The sequence below is a fragment of the Zootoca vivipara genome, chromosome 2 (assembly GCF_965207765.1).
Source record: "Zootoca vivipara chromosome 2, rZooViv2.hap1.1, whole genome shotgun sequence".
NCBI classification, from domain to species: domain Eukaryota; kingdom Metazoa; phylum Chordata; class Lepidosauria; order Squamata; family Lacertidae; genus Zootoca; species Zootoca vivipara.
In genome coordinates this window covers 1,038,838-1,054,555 of record NC_142584.1, presented here as the reverse complement: position 1 = coordinate 1,054,555, position 15,718 = coordinate 1,038,838, and the positions used below count along the sequence as shown (strand labels likewise).

General features: G+C 44.6%; 1 protein-coding gene across 4 annotated transcripts in view; it reads right to left on the bottom strand.

The window, feature by feature from the left end:
- TNS2 (tensin 2) overlaps window positions 1-15,718 on the bottom strand; it is a 130,042-nt gene that overhangs the window by 99,844 nt on the left and 14,480 nt on the right. For 2 of the 4 annotated variants that reach the window (XM_088662782.1, XM_088662783.1), the window contains exon 1: window positions 981-1,135. The exons of 1 other annotated variant lie outside the window; for it this stretch is intronic. In XM_088662782.1, the coding sequence (XP_088518908.1) occupies window positions 981-1,037 (57 nt within the window). In that variant the 5' untranslated portion in view covers window positions 1,038-1,135. Of the gene's footprint in view, window positions 1-980; window positions 1,136-15,718 lie in introns of those variants that run through there. One more of the 4 variants, XM_088662784.1, reaches the window with a different exon arrangement.

Sequence of the window (15,718 nt, the reverse complement as noted above, 5' to 3'; positions counted from 1 at the left end):
GTACAATATTTTGGACACTGCAAAATCCCCTATCATGGGAAGACACACAAACATAGCCCAAACATAGCTCATTTACCAAATACTAATGGTCACAAATTATTTCACAGTTTGTACCCCTTTATCGTCTTCGTTTTTTAAAGGGGGTGGCGAACCTTTATCAGCACAAGGGCCACATTTCCACATGGGTGACCTTGGGGTGAGGGAAGTACATGCCTGTGGTGGGAGGGGCCAGAGTGGGCGGAGCAATGGATGTGGCTACCTTCCAGTCACACAAAAGTCAGAGGTACACACCCCTCTCCGCTTGGGGAGGGGAGCTGCCTGGGAGAGGAGCCCAGGGAAAGAGCATGTGGCCCAAAGGGCTAGAAAGAAAAGCTGAGGGCTACCTTCCCTCGCCAAGGCTGAGCTCCACCCCACCCACTCCCATTTTATGCATACAGTATAAAGTATATCCAAGGCTGTTAGACTGTTGCTTTTCTGGCCTGCTTCCGTGCTTCCTGGCTGGCCACTGTTAGAAAAAGGATTCTGGATTAAGCAGATCCATGGTCTGATCCAGCAGGGCTGCTTTTACATACTCACATTTAAAGCACTGGCTTCAGCATGGGCTTTCTTGCAAAGTGAAATGAGTTGCTAGCCTCCTGCAGACCCATATAAGGTAGCTAAGGCATATTTTGTTTGTAAAATATTACAAGCCATCCTTCAAAACCCACATCTCCAAGCTGTCTAGTGACGTCAGAAGCTACCCCTTCCAAAAGGCCAGCATCCCATCAAAGCTCCCGTCTGTACGTCATCTTCCCCTTGTCTGCGGCTGCCTTTTGAAGCCTATTTGGTCCATCCACGCCCCCCACTCCCAGAGCAATCCTGTGTCTCCGCCACAGCCTTAAAAATGGGGAGAAAATTGTGTTTCCAGCCATTGGAGCTGCTCCCCCTAACCCCACGCGGTGTCACAAGCAGTAAGGGAAAGGAAAAAGTTCCCAGCTTACCTTCATGGATTCTGATGGTGTCTTTGGATCTCGGTGCCCTGGATTTGGGGCTGGCATCTCAATGCGCTGCAAAACTGGTGGTCGCCCCTGAGCTGGCCTCCATCTAAAACCCCTCTGCCCGATTCTTGCTGAGAGAGAAGGGAGCTGCAAACTTCCTTGCAGTAAAGAAACCTGAGTGTCTCTTGAGCCTGAGCAGAAACACACCCTCCCTTTTCTCTCTTCCCTCCCTCCCTCCCTTCCTTCCTCCCTCCGTCCCTCTCTGAGATTTTTCCCAGCCCCTTTCCCCTACCCTCCTAATGCAGGGAATGATGACCACCCCCAAACTGCATTTCCTGCTGAAAGTATGAAATCTCGTAGAAAGGGGGAGGGAGAGAGAGGAAGAAAGAGAGGGAAATCAGCTCTTCCAGTTAACAGCTGCTGCAGAAAGCAGTGAGAGTTGATAGCCGTGGGTCAGTCAGTGTAGCAACGGCCCATATAACGCACAGATGAACCATGCTGATTCCATTAAGCAAGCAGAAGGGTCTGGTCTGGGGGTGGAGGGGAGCTGGCCATGTCTGGAAATCACTCTTCTCTAACTGGTTTATCCCGGATGGGTGGGTCTGATTGGGCTTATTCAGTGTAGAAGGAAAAGGCACTTCATACATTCTGCAAAGCACTCTGCATTTTTATTACTTTGCTTGCTCATTTCAAGGCTGAACCCATACTTTTTTTTTAGTGGCTTTGGTAGGATCTAAGCTCCAGTTCTAAACCACTGAGCCTAGGGCTTGCCGATCAGAAGGTCAGTGGTTCGAATTCCTGTGACGGGCTGCGCTTCCGTTGTTCGGTCCCAGCTCCTGCCAACCTAGCAGTTCAAAAGCACATCAAAGTGCAAGTAGATAAATAGGCACCGCTCTGGCGGGAAGGTAAACGGTGTTTCCGTGCTCTGCTCTGGTTTGCCAGAAGCGGGTTAGTCATGCTGGCCACATGACCCAGAAGCTCCTTCGGCCAGAAAAGCGAGATGAGCGACGCAACCCCAGAGTTGTCCACGACTGGACCTAATGGTCAGGGGTGCCTTTACCTTTAAGCTCCAGGTCAATTTAACCCACGTGGGGGCCAGGTTGGGGAGATTTCCTACATGGTTGTAATTTAGGACAGGCCTGTTGCTTCTGAAGCAGAGTGGGTCCAAAACACTTTCAAATAGGGTTGCCAGACTCAATAGAGGACAGGACTTCTGTGCCTTTAATTGCCCTGCTCTCTTTTGAGTCTGGAAACCTTAAAGAGAAACCAGCAGACCCTTTGCTTGGAAATTAAACAAAGGGTCTGCTGGTTTCTCTTTAAGGTGTCCAGACTCAAAAGAGAGCAGGGCAATTAAAGGCACAGAAGTCCTGTCCTCTATTGAGTCTGGCAATCCTACTTTCAAATTGGTGGCAGAATCAACTCTGGTATATTAGAGGCCATTCATGGGCTGCTCGATGGACATCCTAGATTTTGGCTAAAATCTGCTGTGACCTGGGAGTCAGCTCTGTTGACCCTAGCAGGACTTACTTAGGAACAGGCTTGTTCTCCAGCAAACAAGGACTTTCCAAACTCACTGCTGGACCAGATGACCTTTGTAGTCCCTTCCTTCTCTACAGTTCTATGATTCTATAATTTTATGATTCTATACACCAGTGTTTTCTATGCAATGCTTCCTGCATATACCCCCAACACTGAGTACAAGCGCTGCACACTCCCTCTGCCCCACACCCATTCACTCTTTAAAAATAAAAGTAAGATTGTGGCCCTTACAGCAGCAAAAAAGGGGGGGGGACTTCAAAAGTATATAAGCAACACCCATTGAAATTTCAGAAGCTAGGGAGCTAGGATAGAGAGATTAATTTCTGTTGGTCAGAGGCAAAGCTTCAGTGATCCATGATGAGCAAAAGCTGAAGAGGTTGTCTAAAACTGTCAAATAGATGCAATTCTGCCAAATCTATACAGGTTGAACGATTTGGTTTTCTGGGCAGTTTGGATAACATTAGCGCAAAAGGTTCCATTTTCAGTACGGAGAACATACCAAACCCTTGCTAAAATAAAAATTGCCTGCCTTTGAATTGGACCATGTCATGCCAGGCACTTTTACCAGCTGCATGAGCTATAGCAATTGTTTGTTGTTGTTTACTCATTTAGTCATGTCCGACTCTTCGTGACCCCATGGACCATAGCACGCCAGGCACTCCTGTCTTCCACTGCCTCCCGCAGTTTGGTCAGACTCATGTTGGTGGCTTCGAGAACACTGTCCAACCATCTCGTCCTCTGTCGTCCCCTTCTCCTAGTGCCCTCCATCTTTCCCAACATCAGGGTCTTTTCCAGGGAGTCTTCTTTTCTCATGAGGTGGCCAAAGTATTGGAGCCTCAGCTTCAGAATCTGTCCTTCCAGTGAGCACTCAGGGCTGATTTCCTTCAGAATGGAAAGGTTTGATCTTCTTGCAGTCCATGGGACTCTCAAGAGCTCAAGTGGCTTGCCAGTTCCTTCTCCAGGTGGATCACATTTATTCAAAACTCTCCACTATGACCTGTCCATCTTGGGTGGCCCTGCATGGCATAGCTCATAGCTTCTCTGAGTTATTCAAGCCCCTTCGCCACAACAAGGCAGTGATCCATGAAGGAGAATTAGAAAGCAATTAGAAAGTGATAATACTTTGTGCTTTGAAACAGGAGTGCTGAGCCCTTGGCTCTCTAGTATGATGTTGTTGGGCTACAATTCCCATCAGCCTTAACTAGGACACATACTGGCTAGGGTGGATGGGAGATGTAGTTGAGCAATATCTGAGGGCCAGAGGTTCCCCCACTCTGCTTTAAAACTTTTACTCTGCCAATGATGCTAACCTTATTAATTATTGGGAATCAAGGAGCTCTCAAAGGTAAGGGAACAACCCATACTCTCTACCTCCTCCCCTCCCCAAGGCTCTGGTGACCCTCTAGGCATGAAGCGGAATGAAAAGATGTTAGGCAACATGCACACATGTCTGAACCGTGACAGGTTGAGGCTTTAGATGGGGAACATAAGAAGCTGCCTTTCATTGAATCAGACCAGCTCGGTGTATCTAACACAATACAGTCTGCACAGAGAGACCATCTTTGCTGTAAGTCCTGCAAGTCCTTTCCCTGGGTTGCCTATCTCTTTCCATCTGGTTTGGGAGGGCGGGGACCTCACTGACTAGCTGTTGCTAGAGCTTAAGCGGCCAGAGATCAGCTTTGCTGTGAGTCCTGCAAGACCAGCTAGCTAGGATGCTTAGAGGCTGCTGGGTGTAGAGGTTTTTGTTGTGGTTAATATTTAGTTGTGGAATTGCTGGATTTTTGTTGTTATTGATCCAAGGCTGCCCAATGAGTTGTCAGGGCTAAGCAGCTGTTTGAACCCAGGTCTCCCATATGCAAAGCCAAAGCTCACAAATTCAGCTGTTGAGAATGAATGGTCACGCTTCTCATTTTACATTACCTACAATCACAAATTCCTCTCAAAGAACAGTAGCCAAATAAAAGCAAGTAGGAAGCAACCAATTACATATAGAATTGCATCCACTTTCCATGCAGAAGGTCTTAGGTTCAATCCTAGGCCTCTCTAGTTTGGGCTGGGAGAGAAAGAAACCCTGTTGGAAATGTGGGAGAGCTTCTGCCAGTCCATGTATATAATACTGGGCTGGATGGACCAATGGCTGGACACAGTATAATACAGCTTTCTAGGTTCCATTTTAAAAAAAACAAAAAAATCCAACAGCATTCAGAGAAGTGTGCCACATCCATGGAGTATTTTAATGGACCCCACCAGGGTTACCATAGTCTGTTTGGGGACTTTGGTGGTGACATAAGGAAATTTTCTCCTGCTGCACAATGAGTAATTGCACACTGAACAGCTTCCCTTGTGCTAACATGGAGCCTCCCAGGGGCTCCATGTTAAGAGCAGCCCCCCCTGTGGTATTTTCTGTAGCCTGCAAACCAGCCTTGAGCAATGCTCTTGGTTGTTGTTGTTTTTTAAAGCAGCAGAAGTCCTGGTTGGGCCCATTAAAATTCCACAAAACTGAAAGGTTTTACAGCATACGGTAAGGCTTCCCCCAAATAATCACTGCTGCACAGCCTCAGCAGCTTTTAATCAGATCCTGGATTTAGCTAACTTCTAAATCACCCCCCTCTAAAGAATCCTGGGAACTGAAGTTTATTAAGGATGATGGGAACTGTAGCCCTATGGGGGGCGATCTACAGCTCCCAGGATTGTAGGTGTGGGTATGTAGGTGCTTTGAAGGCACTTTAAATATTTGGTGTGTACACAGTCTAACAGGTCTCTCTCTCTCTCATGTCTGCTCCATTTGTATTTGTGAATGAACAAGTCCTTTCCCACCCATCTCCTATCTACCTACATTGAATTCTCTGCCGCCTCCACACAGATGTGGACCCTTCAGTACTGTACTACCAGTGCAACATGCCTAGTGCTTACTATGACTCCCAAGTGGCCTTCCAGTCCTCAGCCTGGCCTCTTGTCCTCAGGCAAAGGAAGTGCTGATAGCACTCGGGAGACCCACACCCTTTTCCTCCCCGGGGCTCCGGCCCTTGGCAGAGTCCTCCCCTCCTTTCCTGAATCCTTAGTCCAGAACCAGCTGAACCAGGAAGCTGAAGGCCTGAGCACTGTCAGGAAGGAGAAGGCACTGCAGGGCTCAAGAGAAAGCTGCCTCTGGCTCATCTTGTTGATTTTCTGTGCTCATATACTGCATTCTTATAGCGACCAGCATGCCAGCTCTTTTTTTCCCCCTTTTCCTTTTTCCTTTTGAAGAGACATCAGGGCTTCATTTGGACCAGGGAATGGTTCTAGGGCAGTGATGGGCAACCTTTTGAGCTTGGTGTGTCAAAATTCGCCAAAAAACCAAGCATAACTCGGGGGTGGGGGGGTGGGTGTCACTTTGAGGAAAAAAACCATAATTTCGTGATATTTATAGTTTAAATAACAAAAATGTATAATTGTAATATATAACTGTATTTAATAAACCAAAAACTAATTATTTAACCAAACCAAAAACTCCTTATTTATCACAAAGTGCCCAGAGTTGTTGAGCTTTTTGGGGGGAGCTGCTAACCAAAGTTTTGGAGGGGTTTTTTGGGGTGTGTGTGCAAAAGTTGCTTTGCTTTGGGGGGGGGGATGCCCCAAAGCTGCTGTGCTTTCTGGGAGGGAAAGAGAACAGAAATAAATGACGAATAATACCTTCGCTGGAACTAACACGCAGCACCGACATAGTCTGCCAAAGCGCCAAAAAACCCAGCACAGAACGGGTTAAAAAACAAACGCTGTTACACCCAATCATAGTCTGCCAAAGCGCCAGAAAAAACAGCACAGAAAGGGTTAAAAAACCAATCTCTGGCTACCAGCAGCAACAACAACAACAACAGGATCTGGGTTTTAACAGCGGAGACAAGCTGTAGGAGGAGCAGGAGAACAAATTGGGGGGGGGACAACAACAACAGCGTGAATGGGCCGATGGGGCACGTGCCAGCAGTGAGGGCTCTGCGTGTCACATCTGACACGTGTGTCATAGGTTCGCCATCACTGTTCTAGGGACTGCTTTCAGTTTCAGCACCATGACTCAATATGAATGGACAGAAATGTTTCTGAGTGGGGAGAGGGCTCTTGCACTTCGCTCCTGCTTATCCCATTGGTGCATCTGCTTGGCCACTGTGAGAACTGGACTGGATGCTGGACTGGATGGGCCACTGGCCGGATCCAGCAGGGCTCTTCTTAGGAGTGGGTGCAGAGTGCTTTCTTTTCAACATCAGTCAATAACTACTGGGAGTATTCATTCACATTGGGGCTCCCAGATAGACTGGAGCGCTGAGTTTTTCCTCCCCTTCTTCCTATACCTGTAGTATTGCCACCTGATAGAAAGAACAAGCCCAGCCTGCTCTGGTGCTGTAACAGCATCCTGATCTGCAGACATTAGACAAGGAGGCTTTTCATAGCACAAAGATAAACAAAGATGTTATGCTGCTGTTTCTCCTGTTTAGAAACAAAATCCCGCTCATTTTAGCTGTGTGATGTTGGCTTTCTAATCTGCTTTCAGAATCACTTGGAGGGGATTAGTTATTATATAAATATAGTGGGGGTTTTTTAAAACTACCTTCTGCTGATAAAGAAATAGGAGCAAGGGAGGGTTTGTTTAACATAGTTACAGGGCTTCTCTCACACATAGTGTGGGTTATGAACTGGATTAAAAACCTCCCCTATGTTTAACAAGGTCTTCAAAAAGAAATAGAAACTGTCTGTCAAGGAAAGACAATTACTGAAGCCTGCATAATTTTGTGGCATAAGCACATTTGCAGGCACTTGATTGCTTTGAATAATTAGTCGTGCAATGAGCTACACATGGCCCTTAAGCCTTACCCTGACCACTCAAAATGTTAATAATATTCTCCTACTATTGCTCCGCCTTCAGGTTTCACTACAAATTTATGACAAATTCAATAAGGACCAGAAACTTTTTCATTTAAAATCAAACTAGATTCCCAAGATGCTGAATTTTGTTCCCAGTGCCAATTTCTGGTGTGGATATTCTACAATTCCATTATGATGCATGAAAAAGCCCAAATCATGTGTCCATACCAGTGGTGGCAGACCTATGGCACACGTGCCAGAGAGGGCACTCAGAGTCTTCTCTGTGGGCATGCGTGCCATCACCCAAGCAGGGGGTGGGGGAGGAGGAGGAGAGGAGGGCTCGCACGGGCCGTCCAAAGCCTGCGGCACCAGGGCCTGGCAAGCGAGCGAGGGGCTGAGCAGGCATTGACTTTTGATGCGCCAGGTCCTCCCGCCAGTCTGTTTCTCCTACTCGGGAGTAAGCCACCTTGAGTTCAGCAGGGCTTAACTCACAGGTCAGTAAGCATATAAATACGGCAACCTGAGACAGGGCTGCTGAGTTTACATGTTTGCTGGGCTCAAACAGCAGCTGAAGAAACGGCAAATAATAATAATAACAATAATAATAGACAACGCCTGTGCGTGAATGTGTTTTATGTGTGTAGATCAATGCACGCTAACAGTCTTCGCAGTAGGGCTCTGTTCCGATGGCATGAAGTAGTCACGACAAAATGGTAGATTCCTATCCGCTGCAGCAGATAATAATAATAATAATAATAATAATAATAATAATAATAATAATAATAAATTCTTTATACCCCACCCATCTGGCTGGGTTTAATTATTTATATTTATTTGTATGTGCGCACACGAACAATCATTATTATCTCATATTAAAAATTGAAAGAGGGTGGCTCTTAGTACAGCCCTCCAGTGTACGCTAGTGGCCAAAATTGTGGAACCTTCTGGAAAGGTATTTCTGAGGTTTGATGGCTCATAACCCCACTTTGTTTTGGAGTAATACCAGTGCTTTTTTTTTTCTAGGGGGACGCATACCCGTAAACATTTGTGAATTTAACGGGTTAAGAAATTCACTATATTTATTTTTCCCAATTTGAACTGTATTTATTTCCCCCCAGTGGTGATTTTCTTGAGTCAGAATGAGAGTACCCCTAAACATTTTTTAAGAAAAAAAAGTATTGAGTTACCCCATAAAATTATATATCAGTGGAAAGATATTTTCTTCTTATCTTTCCATTGATATATAATAATGAAGAATGTAATGCAATAACTTTTATGAAGGATTATTTATTACAACAGCAGTCCTAAAGAAGAAACGTGTAACACACAGAAAAAAATCAGATATACAGCTTAAATTGCCATGTTGGCACTTTGCGATAAATAAGTGGGTTTTGGGTTGCAGTTTGGGCACTGGCTCTCTAAAAGGTTCGCTATCACTGGTCTATACCATGATGGTAATACTGTACAGAAAATTCCATGTTTTTGCTACATTCTCTTAGGTGAAGATTAGAGTACTCTCTTCATTTGCTTATAACAGAAAGAATACTGCCCCTTCTTCAAATATCAGTGTATATTGAGTCTATTCATCTCAATTAACTTCTAGTGTTTAACAAGGCCAAAGGGGTAGCAGGGAACCCTCTCACAGCTGCTGTGGAGAGATCATGAATGCCTTTGTGGAAATCAGAGCGCGCCACCTTCTGGCCAGGTACCAAACTGCACTGGGAAGAAATGATGCTGGAAGAGAACGCTTTTCCCGCGCTACCTGTCTTCTCTGGAATGCCTATCATTTGTCCAACTCAGTTATTATCCAGATGACAATACTACCAGGCTGCTGCATTGCACAGTGTTTGCCACCCAGCTTTGTAGCCATTTCTGCAGTGATGAACACAATAGCTTTGGAGTGGCAAAGCATTATTGGTCCAGGCAGTGAGGGTGATGAAAGATCATTAGTAGTGGGTGGTGTCTGGGGTTGCACCCTTCCCTTATAGCTGGAGTCTGCTTCGTTAAAAAATAAGATGTAGTGATATCATGCTGGTTATGCACTAAAACATGGGAGCACAAATATACAGACAGCTCCCCTACTTTCTACTTTCCAGTTTTGGGCATTGAGAATAAAAAGTCTTATGACATCATAATCAGTGTAATGTATTGTTACAAAGGCTACACGCCACCCCCAATATCTGCCAAAGAGTAGGTAGATTCCAGGGTGTTTGTTCCACACGCTAAGCCAGAAGTGGAGCAATTCTTGGACAAATTTGGGCTGCATAAAATCCCAGAAGAGAACAAATCCCTACTGTCTCAACAGATATCAACGCAAGAAGTGGAATATGCTATACAACAAATGCAGTCGGGCAAGACCCCAGGACCGGATGGTTTGACAGATGCATATTATAAGACAATGAAAGATTGGTTAGTTCAACCTTTGAAGGATTTATGCAATGAAATTTTGAATGGAGGAGAGGCCCCTGAATCTTGGAAAGAGGCTTACATTACTCTGATACCAAAACCGGACACGGATAGAACGCAAGTTAAGAATTATCGCCCAATATCCCTACTTAATGTGGATTATAAAATATTTGCTAACATTTTAGCCTCCAGATTGAAAAAGGTTTTGAAAGACTTTATACATCAAGATCAAGCTGGCTTCCTTCCGGGGAGGCATTTGAAAGATAATATTAGGAATATAGTTGACATTTTGGAAATGCTGGAGCAGAAGATAAACAAAAAAGCCATTCTTATGTTTATAGATGCGGAAAAGGCGTTTGACAATATTTCTTGGCTATTTCTAAAAAGAAATTTAGAAAAAATGGGAATGGGCAATGGTTTTCTGAATGGAGTAAAAGCAATCTATTCAGAGCAAAAAGCTAAGATAATCGTGAATAATATGGTGTCAGATGAGATTAGAATTGAGAAAGGTACAAGACAAGGGTGCCCTCTCTCTCCTTTGCTTTTTATATCGGTCCTGGAAGTCCTGCTTGACAGGATTAGAAAAGATGATGAAATAAAAGGTGTAACTGTAGGGAAGAGACAATATAAACTTAAAGCCTTTGCGGATGATTTGGTGTTAACTTTACAAGATCCAGAGTCCAGTGTACAGAGGGCTCTGGAAGTTATTCAAGAGTTTGGAAGGGTAGCAGGTTTCAAATTGAATAAATCCAAAACTAAAGTACTAGATAAAAATTTGAATAAGGGAGAGAGAGAGAAATTGCAAGAAACAACTGGTTTATCTTTTGTTAAAAAAGTGAAATACCTTGGAGTGTATATGACTGCAAAAAATTTAAATTTGTTTAAAGATAATTATGTGAAATTATGGAATGAAGTTAAGAAGGATTTAGAAACGTGGACCAACCTGAAATTGTCTTTATTGGGCCGTATAGCAACGATTAAGATGAATGTATTGCCAAAGATGTTGTTTTTATTTCAATCATTACCAATAATTGAAAAGCTGAGTTGTTTTAAAGAATGGCAAAAGGTGCTATCAAAATTTATATGGCAAGGGAAGAAGCCAAGAATCAAATATAAGATATTGACTGATGATAAACAAAGAGGAGGCTTCTCTCTACCTGATTTTAAAATTTACTATGAAGCAGCTGCCTTTTGCTGGTTGAAAGAGTGGTTTACATTGGAAAACGCTGATATTTTGGACTTAGAAGGTTATGATAATGTTCATGGTTGGCATGCATATGTGTGGTACGATAAGGTTAAGGCCCATGGAAGTTTTAAAAGGCACATTGTTAGAAATTCACTGTTCAAGGTTTGGTCCAGATATAAAGATTTATTAGAAAGAAAAACGCCAAATTGGCTCTCGCCTTTGGAGGCCAAGGTTCGCAAAAGATTAAATATGGAGACCGGTTGGTTGAAATATAGAGATTTGTTGATTCAAGATGGAGACCAATTTAAATTAAAAACATATGAGGAGTTGAAAGGTAAATTGGATGATTGGCTCCAATACCATCAGATAAATGAAGCGTTTAAAATGGATAGAGTAATTGGCTTTCAAATTGAGAGGTCAAAGGTGGAAACAGAATTGTTAGAACCTAAGACGAAAATACTTTCGAGAATGTATAAATTGCTGCTAGAATGGCATACAAAAGATGAACAAACTAAAAATGCTATGATTTTGTGGGCAAAGGATGTGGGACATAATATTATGATAGAGGATTGGGAAAAGTTGTGGAAGGAAAATATTAGATTTACTGCGTGTAGTTTATTAAAGGAGAATATAATGAAAATGATGTACAGATGGTACCTTACACCAGAAAAGCTAGCAAAGATTTACCACAACAATGACAATAAATGTTGGAAATGTAAGAAAGAAATAGGTTCATTTTACCACATGTGGTGGACATGTCCACTGGTGAATGACTTCTGGAATAAGATTTATAATGAACTTAAGAAAGTGCTAAAAGGCACATTGGTGAAGAGACCAGAGGCATTCCTAGTGGGCATTGTAGGGAAGGAGATTCCCAAGAGAAAGGTATCCTTTTTCATGTATGCCACTGCAGCTGCGAGACTGTTGATCGCTAAATACTGGAAGCAGCAAACGTTACCAACGATTGATGAATGGCAGATGAAGATGATGGAATTTATGGAATTGGCAGAGATGACCGGACGAATCCGTAACCAGGGAGAACAAGCAATTGAAGAAGAGTGGAAAGATTTTAAATTGTATTTAAAAAAATACGCTAAAGTAATATTTTAAGAATAGAAATTAAGTGGTAAATAAATCTGTGGATTAGGTAAAAGAGGTTATTTTAGAATAGAAAATAAGAACTTAGTATTAAAAGTGAATATTTAGAGGTAGAATTTGCTAAATTGGAAGTGTGTTTGAGAAACACAGGGACGGGAACCCGAGGAGGTCCCAATATACACTGTGATAAAGATAAGTTATATAGTTTTCTATTTTTTCTTTTTTATTTTCTGATTTTTTCTGTTTTTCCTGACTTTTGTATTTTTGCTTTTTTGTATTTCCCCCATCCCTTCTAAACCTTTGTAAATCACTTTTCTATTGTGAAAATCAATAAATATCTATCTAAAAAAAAAAAAAAAAAGAGTGCTCAATCCCCGCCCCGCCCCCGTCTGCTCCGTCCCACTCCAAACTGCACTGCCAATGACTTCCCACTCATGGGCGTAGCCAAAGGGGGCAGCTGCCCCCCCTAAGATCAAGTAAATAAATAAAAATACTTAACTGAGTTAGTTAAGCCTGCCCACCCCCAACATAAATCCTGGCTATGCCCATGTGCAGTCCAAGGTGGGATGGGGGGGGGAGCAACTTGGAGAAGGGAAACTGGAGGAGGGCAGAATTAAGTCTTTCCCTCCTCTGCTTTCCCCCCCCATCACTCCCACTCTCCTCTAACTAATAGCTTCTCATTTAAACAGACCATTGGTTGCCACCACCCACATTTGGGCCTAAGGCAAACCTTCTGCTGGCTGTGGTTATGGAGTGGAGGGGGAAATCTGCCTTCAAGTACATTCTTAAAGAGAGAGGAGAGCATCAATTCTGTGTGGCCGGCTAGCTATGGGGGGCATTTCAAAAGATCAAGAGCCCCAATGTTCTCTGCTTGTTACCTTTCCCAGTTAATCTTTGGTGGTGGACGAAGAAGATTTTAATCCACATTTGAATTGACTCTTACCCTCAGAGAGAAGTTAATCCTTACTTAAACCACAACCTTTTACAAGATGCACACAGTCTGGTGATGGGGATGCTGCTGGCTGTTAAAGGGTTAACACAGCTATTTGGGTGAATGGAGAGTTGACCTCTGGCTGTTCCCTTGTGATAGGAGGAGGAGGAGGAGGAAGGGGGGATATTTTGGCAGCTTCCAACTGTCTCGCACAGAGGTCTCATATCCCTGTGTGATTACAGGACCCCCCAAGCAGACAATGGCTCATAGGGGCTTGGAGCAGTCACTTACTTCTTTCTCATGCCTCTTAACGTGAAAGGGGAAGGGGGGAAATAAGTGGGGTGGGAGTGGAAAGTGCACTGCAGGAACTATGAACAAGTTGCAGTTGCTGGGGGTTACAGTTGTAGGTTTCCCATGGGCATCCGCTTGGCCCCTGTGATGGCAGGATGCTGGACTTTGAATCATAGCATTGTTGAGTTGGCAGGGACCCTGAGGATCATGTAGCCTAACCCCCTGCAATGCAGGAATCTTCCGCCCAATGCCTGACCTGAGATCAAGAGCCTCATACTCAGTAGGCTGAGCTATTCCTTTGGTCTGATCTGGTGGTACTTGTCTTATTGCCCTGATCTCCCCTGCTCCAGATGACCTGTTCATTCTGCATTCATCCTGATTTGCTTATGCAAAGTGTACGTGGTGGTTGGAATCTGCCTGGTCTTCACTGAACATTTGTTCTGCTTTCTTTATAGCAGCACAGTTATATGAAAATCAACATTAGTTCTGCATTCACCCTGATTTGCTTGTGAGGCCTTTACAAATTTCCACATTAGTAATTTGTTCATCCCGCACTTTGCAAATAGGGTTGCCAGACTCAATAGTGGACAGGACTTCTGTGCCTTTAATTGCCCTGCTCTCTTTTGGGTCTGGAAACCTTAAAGAGAAACCAGCAGACCCTTTGTTTAATTTCCAAGCAAAGGGTCTGCTGGTTTCTCTTTAAGGTTTCCAGACTCAAAAGAGAGCAGGGCAATTAAAGGCACAGAAGTCCTGTCCGCTATTGAGTCTGGCAACCCTATTTGCAAACCAATGGGGAAATGCAATTGCTATAAGAATGTAAGGTCTCAAATATATAAATTAAATGTTCATAAATTTACAAGGCAAATACAGACGTGAGTATATAAACCACATGTCTGAAACAGTTCTCTGGTTGGCCTCTGCTATTTTCTCCTACCGATAGGGAACCCACTTGGATACCCCACAAGGGAAAAGGAGCAGGTTTTTTTTCTACATCACATTGGAAACTGCAAAAAGTCAAGTTTGTTTTGAAATAAAAAAGTTGATTTGTTGTGCAAGGGCAACAGCAAATGTTAATCTGCTTTAAATGCAGAAACCTAAATTTTCGGTATGCACTTGGCTCCTTCATGTAAAACAGGGGCAGTCTGCAGCCACCCATACACTGTGTAGAAGTTACCATTTACTTTGGCTCTAGTGCACTTATGGTGTTTGGAGCCATATCAATCCTGTGGTTTCTTGAGAAATACTCCTGTTTGATGCGCTTCCATCCAGTCAGGGGCACCTGAGACGGAGTGCGCTCACTGTTGCCACCACCAGGCAGGGGCACAGTGCAGAGGGTGCTGTTCACTATCTGCGCCCTGTCCCTGCCTGGCTCGCAAGCGCCTGCCCGCCCATCAGTGGCGGAAACTGGGTGAGTGCAGAGGGAACAACTGGTGTTGACAGGCAGGCACTAGCCAGGCAGGGGTGGGGGCAGGGCAGGCATGAAGGGTGCTTTTCACCCTCCGTGGCCCGCTCCTGCCCTTGCATGCCAGGCGGGGGCAGGTGTGGGAGCGCAGAGGTTGCTTTTCGCCCTCTGCCCCCTGCCACTGTCCAGCATATGGGCACCCGCCTGTCAGCTGGTGGGCAGGAGTGGGGCGGGTGGTGTTCACCCTCTGTGGTCACTCAGCACCCAGCAGCTGATGTGCACATGGTTAGCACTCTCCAAGATTCTGCATCTGGGGCCCAGGCCTCCTGCACCCCCCCCTTGACACCACTGTATCCAGCTCGGAAATGGAAGCCACAGTTAGGCTGAGGTGTGTACATTTGAGACAGACATTGCACATGCACAGGTGAACTGGAGCTTGGTGCGCAGAAACTCATCAAGGAATGAGTATTGGATCAAGCCATTCCCCCCGCCCCGCCCCCTTCCTGGACTGTACAGCAACATATGATTGAGATGTGAAACACAGCAGGGGAAGGGGGGGGGTGACCTTGATGTGTTTCAAGTCACTAATGTGTACATGGCTGGCCTGGAGGGAATGCTTATTCTGGAAGGGGAAATTGCTAGGTAGGAAATGTTGATGAAGATGTATACAAATACCGTCCATGCCAAAGCAACAAAGTTCTCCTTCACAATACTGAGCTGGTGCATATGCTGTGATGACATGCCAGGAGGGCTTTTTTCACCCCTTCTTGTAGCTTACTGGCAGCTGTTGAGTGGCATCCCCCCCCCTTGTGACTTTGGCTCTCCCCTAAAAAGAGCTCAAGAACTTAGGGTTGTGGGAGTTCCTTTTCTAGAAAAAAAGCACTGCTTTAAACAGCAAAAATGGGTCTGATGGGGCCTCTCTCTCCACTCCCATGCTGTCTCATCCTGGCAAGACGACAATATTTTGGCTACGCCTATAAAGTTCTGTCCAGAAGAGGGAGATTAAACTCTCTGGAGAGGAAGAATTGGAGTGGTTTGGCTGCACTGTCAGT